At 42.8% G+C, this 11367-nt stretch overlaps 1 protein-coding gene across 1 annotated transcript in view; it reads right to left on the minus strand.

Moving 5' to 3' along the window:
* Nucleotides 1–7992, minus strand: part of DBX2 (developing brain homeobox 2) — a 41143-nt gene extending 33151 nt beyond the window's left edge. Inside the window, exon 1 of the mRNA XM_056117774.1 lies at nucleotides 7686–7992. Within this exon, the coding sequence (XP_055973749.1) occupies nucleotides 7686–7974 (289 nt within the window). The 5' untranslated portion in view covers nucleotides 7975–7992. The remainder of the gene's footprint in view (nucleotides 1–7685) is intronic.
* Between the last annotated feature and the right edge of the window lie 3375 nt (nucleotides 7993–11367).

An 11367-nucleotide genomic window follows, 5' to 3' on the forward strand; every position in this document is an offset into this window, starting at 1 on the left:
ATGGCATCCCTCAAAAAACTAGAAATTATCTTCCATCTGACCCCAGCAATACCACTTCTGGGAATATATCCCAGAGGTGCAAAAAAGTATAGTAGAAATGACATCTGCACCTCTATGCTCATTGCAGTATAGTTCACACTACCCAGAATCTGGAAACAACCCAAGTGCCTGAGAACAAATAACTGCTTAAAGAAATTTTGGTACATCTACACAATTGGAATACTGTTAGGAAAGATAAAACCATAAAATTTACGTATAAGTGGATGAATATGGAGAGTTGGGCCTTGTCGCACAGAGAGGCGAAATTATTTCTGACCATCTCGTAGGTGGGCAGCCACGTGTCCTTTTGACGTCCTGTGGAATCCAGTCGGTAACAGCTCTAGTTCAGCAGTCATGTCTAAATCGCATTACGTGTCCGGCCCATCTGAATTTCAACGCCTTGGAAAATGAGACAACATCCTTGATTCTTGATTGTCAATGGAGGTCCGAACTCCCGGATTCCTTCTCTCATTTGAATGAAATGTGATATTCCAAGCATAGCTCTTTCGATTCCTCTTTGGGATACCTGATTAGCGTTCTCGGCCTGTTTTCATAGCGCCCAGGTCTCTGAGACATAATGTTAGTGCAGGAAGAACAGTGGAGTCAAAGAGATGTGCCCAGAGTTGGAGGTCCTTCATCCTCTTCAACTTCTTCGATACTCTTGAAGGCGTTCCACACCTCTCTCTTCTTCCTGCGCAGTTCTGGCACCAAGTCGTTCATCATGTTGAGTTCTAGACCCAGGTACACATAGCTGCTGCATTCGGAGAAGTTCGTTCCGTTGAGAGCAAATGGAATGTCAGGGACTAGTTCATTTTTCATAAACATAGCCTTGGTGAGATTCAACTGCAGTCTGACCTTTCCACACTCACGGTCGACGTTGACCAGCATTTGTGTACCTTGGCTAATGTTTGGTGTTATTAGAACGATATCATCAGCGAAGTGGAAGTGATGGAGTTGCTGGCCATCTATCTTCACTCCCATTTCTTCCCATTCCAGTCATTGCATGACGTTCGTGAGGGTGGCACTAAAGAGTTTCGATGAAATGGTATCACCCTGCCGAACCCCTCTCTTTACGTCAATGATCACTTCCTTGTAGAATGGTGAGATCCTGATAGTGAATTTGTAATACAGCTCATGGTGGATCCTGATGTGCTGAGTTAGAACGCCCTGTTTGGATAGGGCTTCTATGACTGCTTCAGTCTCAACAGAATCAAAGGCCTTCTTTAAATCAATGAAAGTTAGACAGAGCGGCATCTTGAACTCTTATGAAACCTCAATGAGCTTGGTCACCGTGTGGGTATGGTCAATCATGCTGAATCCTTTTCAGAACCTGGCTTGTTCGCATGGTTGTCCTTCATCTAATAGGATTCTGCCAATCCTATTCAGGATGACTCGAGTGAACAACTTAAAAATATATATTCAATATATCTTATTATTAAGGAAATTTAGTAAGAATAATGATGTGAGACCTCTAATACCTGAAAAAATTATCACCTTAGAAAATGATGAAAACAAGTGTAGTAGACGAGTGGAAAGAAGAAACCCCTTATGTACTAATGGGAATGTAAGCTGATGCGAACTGGTGTAATTAGTAAGGAAAGCATTATGGATATTCCTCAATCAAAAAAAAAAATAAAAAGCATAGAAATTCTATATAATCTTGTTATTTCATTTCTTTATTTTACTAAAAAAATAATAAAAGACTAATTCAAAAACACCTTCACATTTATTGTAGCATTATTTGAAATAACCAAGAAATTAAAACAAACTAAATGCTCATTGACTGATAAAGAGGAAAGGAGGAGGAGGAGGAGGAGGAAGAGGAGGAGAAAGAAGAAGAAGAAGAAGAAGAAGAAGAAGAAGAAGAAGAAGAAGAAGAAGAAGAAGAAGAAAGTATGTGGCATAAATATACAATGAAATGCTATTCAGCAATATAAAAGACAAAATCTTCATTTGCAACATTAGTGGAATACTGCTATGCTAAATGAAGTAAGTCAGATGAAGAAAGACATTCTCTATGATTTCACTCACTTTATAAAGCATGCAAATAGATAAATTAAATAAAACAAAAATAAACATTTATATACTAAGGTCAGAAAGGAAGGAGGAAGAAAGGATAAATTGAGACCAAAGGGACAACCGTGAAGGTAAAGACTAGAACAAGACATGTTATGGCAAACTTAATGTAGAATACATATTGATTTACAACAATGCATATCTGAAATGCATATAATGTTATAACACAACTTTACTTTTTTAAATGTGAAAACAAAAATGCACAAAAACAATAGCATGTTTAATAATAATAATTTTTACAGGGTTTATAATTAAAGTGGACTCCATATGAGGATGCCCCATAACCATTAGGAAATAAACTATTGTAATAAAAGAAAACATAAGAAACCCTACATGTGTGCCATGTGACTCCTTTAGTTTATGTTTGTGCTTAAGCCTTATAAATATCATTATAGTATGGCGGTATATTTGCGTAATTTATATTATATTAACAAGCACACAAAAAATAAAATGCTTCTTCCAATAATAGCAATCATCAGTTCTCTCCAAAATAAGAAAAAAATTGCTTACAGGCTAATACTGAACACCAGTAAAAATGCTCCTCTGTATAAAACAAAATGAAATGTCCTTACTTAAGTGGCAAGATTTACTCCTGTTTTATAATTAAACCAATAGCTTCAATATATGTTAACAGATTGAGATTCCTTATTGTTGAGCCCCAGAAAAGATGCACGTGTTAGGAACTGAAAAAAAGAAAGAGGGTTTGGTGTCAGGTTTAGTACCCATAAATTGCTACCCTGTTGTAAGGCCAACTCAGGGATTATATATAAGAAGTATAGTTAACCTAATCAGTACCAGAAGTAAATGACTCTTATTAAATCTCATCACTGCAAGAATTTCACCTTGAACTTGAAGGTGTTCAACTTAGGGGTCATATAGCAAATTTTCAGACCTGATTCCTTATCAAGTATTTAAAAATTATCAGCAAATTTATAAAACAATGTGTTAACATACACTGAGCAGATTTTTAAAAATATTCAGACACAGTAAGAACATGGTTGATATTATCTACAAATTCTACCGAAGGATTGCTAGGGTATGTTCAGAGCAAGGAACCACTAGTTTGAGTCTCATCTTTCTTTAATTCTGAATTCCCCCCAATTACATTGTTTTAGTTGTGCCAGCCCCAATATGCAAGAGTCTGTGATTTTTTTTAATTTGCCCCAAAAAATGTAGTGTGATTAAAAATAAATAATAAGCTCTGGAATGAGGATGTTAAATTAATTTGGAGTCCCATACTTAGCTGCATCCTTCTCCTTCCTACATATCCAAAGTGTAAGAGAAACCATTTTGTTTAACATCCCAGTGAAAAATGGAAAATTCCATTGGGTAGAGCATGCAATATATGTGTACTTATGCACTGATGTATTTTAATAAAAAGACAAGAGTTAATAAGCAAACAGTAACTGGGAGCATTAGGTGAATATGTTAGAAATCAAATTAACTATTTGTGGTAAAAAAACAAACTTAATAAGGTGTCAGAATAAGACACTTGAATCTATTTAGAAACTACATAGCACCAGTTGGTAATATTACTTCAGTTTAACTAAAAGAACAGCTCACTCATCAGTCTATAATAAAATTTGCTTTCTACTTTTTGAATGCAGCTCAAGAAGACTTAAAAATAGTCATAGTAAGGAAATCAATCTGTGCTAAACATTTTCTTAAATAGTTAAAGTGACAAATGTAATTAAAATATCAATTCTAGAACTGGAGAGCGCTCACAGGGCTGGAGAGCACCCTTTCCAAGTGGGAGCCCCAGATTCTATTCCCAGCACCACCTCAACCCCCCAAGAATAACTGGGAGCAGCCCTAGAACACCTGTGGGTATAATGTAAAAATTATTAATCTACTTTATTTGTCCTTATTTTTTTAAGAAAGTTGGGAAAATAACAAAGGATGATTTAAATTTTCAGTTTTTAAATTTTTAGATCCTCTCTTAAGTATGAAAATAATAGCTTAATCTAATTAATCTAGTTAATGAAAATAATACTTTAATCAATATTCCAGATTTCTAGGGAAAGGTCTTTGATGACTAAGATTTACTTACAAGACCTCCTGGTTTTCACTAATAACTTGTAACAGCTCCAAGACATTTTTTCTTTGCTCTTTTTAAATACAACTAGCTGGAAATGAATCTATTTGGTATATGTTATTGCACTAAATTTGCCCTCTCACGATGAGAAATGGGCTTTGAATTTTTATGTTTTTCAGCTAAATAAACAACTTGGCAACAGATTTGCTAATTTACAGGGACAGGAGCACTCACTGCTCTCTTTGATCCACGGCCTATAAATCTGCCTTACCTTTGAGCTGGACCACCTTGCGATGCAATCCAAGAAGTCAGTGAAGCCAATTTCTTTCCTTATGGCTCAGACACACAATAATAATAACTTATTATTGTGATGATATATCATTGGTTACCTCATTATACCTCATTAGTTTTTCATATTCAAGGAGAGAAACCTAAGGTGTCTGAAGATATAGGGGAATTTTTCCCTTTCCCAAGTCCATAGTTGTTTATTATATTTATTATACAAAAAAAATTTGTGGGGCCACATCCAGCAATCCTCAAGGCTTACTTCTTGTTCAGCCCTCTTGATCACAACTGTAGGGCTCGGGAAGTGGAAGTAGACTCCATACGGAAGCAGATAAGCTGGAAGTGAGGCAAGTGGCCTATCCGCAGTACTCTCTCTCCAGTCCCAGGGACATGAACAAAATTAACAAGTGGAATAATAACTGTAGTAAGAAGAACGGCCTACTAGGAGCATCAAAGTAGCTAAGAATTATGAAAGTGCTTGGTAAACCATAGAGAAGTACCAAACATGGGATGTGACCTCCTCAGAGACAATTATCTGTTTGCTCATTATTCCAATGAACTAGAACAGAGCTTCACACTTGGAACACAGCATGAACATAGTGGTAACAAAAATTATCAAGCAGAAATACAAGCAATGACATAATCCCCCCAGTTAAACAGTGTTGAACTTCACCAGAAAGCTCAAAAAGAATTCAGGATTTTGTTGGGTTTTTTTTTACCTTCAACTTTTAGACTAGTACTCTCAATAAAGAGAAAAAATAATCAATACCCTGAAATTAACTAAAAATCACATTTACTGACCCACTCTCAAGTTAGTCCTTATCAAAATTGGCTTTTCATTGACAATTCAAAAGGAAATACTGTTCCCTCTGAAAACAATATCTTTTCCAGCTCCTCCTTTGGCTTTTACGGAACATCAATCTATTTCATCCTCACCTCATTACCAAGTGATATGCTGTACTATCTGAGACAATATTTGGTCTTAAGACCAACATTTGGTCTAAGAGCAAGACTCCATCAGTTGAGTAAGACAGAGGCAATGCTTATAAAACAGCACTTTGCCAAATTCCTAAAATTAATGAACACCAATGCTGATTTTAGCATTATACTCTGAGGCACACATTATAACATCTTAATTTACTGCCAAAGATTTTTTTTTCCTTATTTCAAAAACTAAACACACAGGACAAAGTAACTTCTTTTATACAAAGGTTATTTATTCAAATGAAAATGAACATAGGATATCATGAAATCATCTATTTGTACTGAATCAAATATTAGGAAAAACACATGCTTAAACTCTATTAGAACACTTAAAGAATACTATATTCATGAAGATGTCTTAAATGCAGTTAGACGATCCTAGTCTCAATCAATACGATATTTTAGCGAAACGGTAGGTATATAAAACTATTTTTAGAAATTAGGATATTTGAATTTGATTAGAATTTACTACATTTAAGTTTAACCCATAATATGTAGAAAGGTGACAATTAAATAACTTACCAGGTGGAGAAGCCAACCATGTTCGGGAACAATATAAGAATTCTTGAATAATAACTTTTAGGAACATAATGCCAAACCACCAAAAGTTATTCAAATCACCAAATGCCTTTAAAATGCTATTTTTATGAGAAACCATTTACCAATTCTTGTCTAAATGAACCTTCCAATTTTTCTAATGAAAAAAAAAAAAACGAAGTTACCCAAAGTTGCAAGACATGTATATTTGCCTTAACTATATTTATTCTTTGCACAGGGAGCAAAGGCTTCCTAAATTTAGGATTTACTATATGAATGAGACCGGTGTTCATATAATTACATTTGTTCCATTTTGTTAGTAACCATTTCAAGCTTCAAGATCAGGGCAGGTTCTAAACATGTTAGATTCTATAAAGTCATTAGCAATAAATTTGATCCGACAGTTTGCCAGGACAACGGAATCTGCTGAAAAAGCGCCTGTTAGTCATTCTGGACAAACCCGTGGGGGGTTGAAGAATGAGTTTAAGATCGTCTAAGGACACATTCCCCCTCCCCCCCCAAAAAATAATAATTTCTTAATATTTTTCTGGATAAGAGAACTTTTTTTTTTCCGCTGCCAATTTCGGCAGTTCTTTATCCGTTTGGATTAATATTTGACTAAACCCCAGCCCCACTAACTTAGATTTCATGGGAATTTAAGCAAAGCAGAAACTGCCCGTTTCAGTACATTTTCATCTGCTGCTGACCTCCCTAGCCCAGATGCCAGTCCAGCTTGAACCACGCACGGAAAGCAGTTACCCTTGATTTCCCGGCCCTCTGCGGTTCAAACTCCGAGAGTAAAAAGCAAGCCCAGACTTGCCGCACCCTCTTCCCGGAGGGGTTCGCGCCGGGCTGGGCAAGGTCTGACCAGGTTCAGCTGGCAGCGGGGCGCCCCCAAAGCGCGCCGCGCGTGGGGTCCACCTGGTCGAGAACTTTCCAGAAGTTGGTACCGCGGGCGCTCCGTGGGCAGGAGCTTGGGGCCGAGTCTTTGGATTTGGGGAAGCTAGTGACTAGAGTCCCCCCCCCCGGAGGTCAGCGCGCTGCGCCGGGCGCTGCACCCTCCAACGGCTCCTGAGCCGCAGGTGGCCGCGCGCAGGGGGACACCGGGCAGGGACACCGGGCAGGCGGGGGTGGCCGTGCGCTGCAGGTATCGGGCAGGCGGGAGTGGCCGTACGCTAGGGACACCGTCCGGGAGGGGGTGGCCGTGCTCTGGGGGACATCGGGCAGGCGGGGGTGGCCGTGCGCTGGGGGACACCGGGCAGGCGGGGGTGGTCGTGCGCTAGGGGCATCGGGCAGGCGGGGGTGACCGCGCGCATGGGAACACCGGGCAAGCGGGGGTGGCCGTACGCTGGAGGACAACGGGCGGGGGAGGGGATGGCCGTGCGCTGGAGGCCACCGGGCTGACGGGGGTGGCCTGCGCAGGGGGCATCAGGGAGGCGAGGGTGGCCGTGTGCTGGGGGTCACCGGGCCGTGGGGTGGGGTGGCCGTGCGCTGAGGGCACCGGCTGGGGGAAAGGTGGCCGTGAGCTGGGGGACACCGGGCAGGGGGGGTGGCCGTGCGCTGGGGGCGCCGGGCAGGCGGGGTTGGCCGTGCGCTGGGGGCACCGTCCGGGAGGGGGTGGCCGAGCTCTGGGGGGCATCGGGCAGGGGGGGTGGCCGTGCGCTGGGGGCATCGGACAGGCGGGGGTGGCCGTGCGCTGGGGGCCCCGGGCGGCGCGGGCGAGGCTCACCTGGCGCTGCGGGGCCGTAGCCGCCGTCGGGCTGGCCGGGGGCGCGGCCGGGCAGCACCGGGAAGGGCCAGCGCGGCCCGTAGGGCGCCGCGGCCGGGCCGGGCTTGAGCGGCAGCGGCCGGAGCTGGGCGCCCGCGGCGAAGGGCCCGGGGGGCGTCGGCGGGGCGCCCCCCGCGCGCAGCAAGTTCTCGATGAGGAAGCTGCGGCCCAGGCCGCCGGGGTCCGGCGCGGCGGGCGGCTGCGGGAGCTCCGAGGGCGCCGCCGCGTGCCAGGGGGCGCCGGGCAGCATCGTGGGCGCCCGCCCGGGCAGAGACGCGCGGCGGACGGCGGCGCGGGGCGGCGGGTGCGGGTGGGAGGAGAGAGGGGCGGGGGCTGCGTCGGGGCGTCGGGGCCCGGGCCCGGGGGCTGGGGGTGTGTCCAGCCCGTCCCTCCAGCCCCTCGGCCCGCAGGGACCCACACCCACCAGCCCCCGGGCAGACCCGAGCGCGGGCGCCGGGCGGGACCCGCGCCCCGGGACCCCACGCGCGGCCCGACACCTGCGCGCGAGCCTCGCGGACCGGTGGCACTTTGGCGGCCAGCACAGGGCGCCCTGGGAATTAGGTAGTCGCCGGCGTCTGGGCGAGTTCCCTTTCAAAGAGTGAGTGGGTGTATTAGAAAAAAACGTGGCCCCTTATTTAGAGAGTGAGTTTGTGGACTTAAAAACGTGGACCCCAGTTTAGAGAGTGAGTTTATGGACTTAAAAACGTGGCCCCTTATTTAGAGAGTGAGTTTGTGGACTTAAAAACGTGGACCCCAATTTAGAGAGTGAGTTTGTGGATTTAAAAACGTGGGCACCTATTTATTTGGAAGAGGAAAGACCCTGCGTCTAGTTTGGAAACTTTTATGAAATTTCTCCGTTGTGAATGATCCCCTCTGGTCGCTCCTAAGCTTTGATTTAGGAATCACCCCCTAAGGAAGGATATTATACAACTGGAGCTGGTGATAAAGCAAATCACGGGACCTGGAAGTAAACTAGAAGGGCTGGTGCAAATGCTTTACGTGTTGGAGCCCCAGGTTCAAGCCCTAGAGTCACCTGGCCATAGACTACCAACTCCTCAGGGTGTCCTCCCAAACCAAGCACTAACAAACAACCCACCCACCCCCCAAAAGTGAGAGATTTCCTAATTGGAATCCTCCAAGTGCTCCTAAGCGTTATCAGTGGCCAAGATCCATCCTTCTCTACAGAGAGAAGAGCATGGCAACGCCGAATTGCTGGGTGTTACAGATACCCTCCCACCCCACCCCCAAGAAATTTGGGGAGACTTTTGCTGGTTTGTTAAAAGTCTGCTAAATAGAAACTAGACCAGTAAAAGCGTCTGTGTATATGTGTAAAATTCAGCTTCTTTAACCAGGAGGCAACTTTAAAGTCTACATTTAGGAAACTATTAATGTAGTGTTAAAACTGTGACTTCTTTGTCAGTTAACACTTTTCATTGTCACTCTCCTGTGAAATTTGTATTTATTTAGAATAAGCCTTTTAAAAAGCATCTTCAAAGCATGGTGTGTATATATATTGCATATACATATAAATGCAATTGTGTGTTTGCACTATGGGTATTCATATAGGATACATATAGGATAATATATCAGTGTGTAGGACTCATATATGTATATTAAGACGTATTTGCATACACATAAGTAAATGTATTTCCTCTTTATCCTAAGAATAATTAGTTGCCTGGCTTCAGTTTACTTAAAAGCTAGCTGGCACGACTAGTGTGATTTCCTTTTAGGAAATCATCTTTTAGTAAATTGATGTCTTTTATTTACTTCCAGGGCTTTTTAAAGGTCCACCCACCCCACCTGCTGCTACATGAAAGTTATCTTCAAGGCTGGGATATACTACTAATATTCATTGACTGATTTTATCACTATGCCTTTACTGATATTTCATATATTGAGCTTTGAAATATAGAGAGAAAATAAAGCACTAGTCTTTGCCTGGTCAAATTTCATAGCTTAGTGAGAGAGAAAAACAATTTCTGAGAGAGGGATTTTAATCTGAATGAAAAAGTGTAAAAATGCTTCCAGAGGGGCTGGAGCGATAGCACAGCAGGTAGGGCGTTTGCCTTGCACGCAGCCAACATAGCCGATTCCCAGCACCCCATATGGTCCCCTGAGCACCGCCAGGAGCAATTCCTGAGTGCATGAGCCAGGAGTAACCCCTGAGCATCGCCGGGTGTGACCCAAAAAGCAAAAAAAAAAAAAATGCTTCCAAAGACTGTCTTCCTTAAACGAAGTCTTGAAAGGTGAGCAGTGTTTGAGAATGGGATGTTAATAACCTTAGACATTAGCAAGAAGAGATTGCTGTCATCTCCAGATTATAATCACTGTTTATCTCTAGATACTAGATACAGTTAGCCATGTAAGTATAATAACTTTAGGGAGGGCATATTTGAGGTCTCACTGGGCTGTGCTCAAAACTTACTCAGTGCTATCATACTTCTTGTTCAAGGGTCACTCCTGGAAGTGCTCAGGAGAGCTAATTTTCTTACTCCTGCACATGACAGGGATTACTGTCATGTTCAAGATGATCATCTTAACTGCTGTGCTATCTCTCAGCCCCTGCTCTTAAACTTTTAAGTTTCATACTGCCACCCTCTTCATCAACTTGATTTTGCCTTACTAATAGATGTCATCCAACTATGCGTGGAAGACTGAAAAGAATTCTCCTTCTACTTACAAAATGGCAATGAATATTTGAGTCAAGACTAACTGTTGGGTCTGGTAATGTCCCATAGCTAGACAAGTGGAAAAATATAGACACTAAATGTTCTGGAATTTAATAAGGTGAATGGCAAATATGTAGTGAAGGAGGGTCCAAAGCCACAGTTGCCGTGGTAGAGTGCTTGCTTTGCGTGTGGCCAAACTAGGTTTGATTCCCAGCATACTTTATGATTTCTCTGAGCTTTGCCAGCAACGATCCTTGAGCACAGAGCCAGGAGTAAGTCCTAGTATCTCCAGATATGGACACCCCACCAAAAATAAATAAATAAATAAATAACAGAACCAAGAATCAATAATGGTGGAAATAAATTATTACAGTAGTTGAATCTATAAGTCTGTATGATACACTTCTCAGTAAGAAATGATCCTGTCCGGGGCTGGACCGATAGTACAGCAGGTAGGACATTTGCCTTACACACGGCCGACCCGGGTTTGATTCCCAGCATCCCATATGGTCCCCCAAGCACCACCAGGAGTAACTCCTGAGTGCAGAGCCAGGAGTAACCCCCTGAGCACTGCCGGGTATGACCCAAAAAGAAAAAAAAATGATCCTGTCCCCTCAAGAGACACTTCACAATATCTAGAGATATTTTTGGTCATCACAATTTGTCAAAATTCCAAGATGAAAAGGTTTTTAATATTGATGTATAAAGTTACTGCAAGATGCGGACTTTGACAAGGGGAAGGCTTTACATGGGGAGAGAGGAGGTAAGAGCAAATGAAGATAGATGATGCTCTGAATATTTTTGGATTCTTCCAGGGAAAACAATACAGTAAGAAGAGAAATTAGTAGAGAGAAAAAAAAACTGAGATTACCAACATTTGGAGGGGTGTATTTTTAAAAGGATCTATGAGAAAGCTAAAAGCAAGCAGTCAAAATTGAAGGTGGTTGAAATGAAAGGTTGGGGGTGGATCA

The sequence above is a fragment of the Sorex fumeus genome, unplaced genomic scaffold (assembly GCF_029834395.1).
Source record: "Sorex fumeus unplaced genomic scaffold, SorFum_2.1 ptg000036l, whole genome shotgun sequence".
Taxonomy (NCBI): domain Eukaryota; kingdom Metazoa; phylum Chordata; class Mammalia; order Eulipotyphla; family Soricidae; genus Sorex; species Sorex fumeus.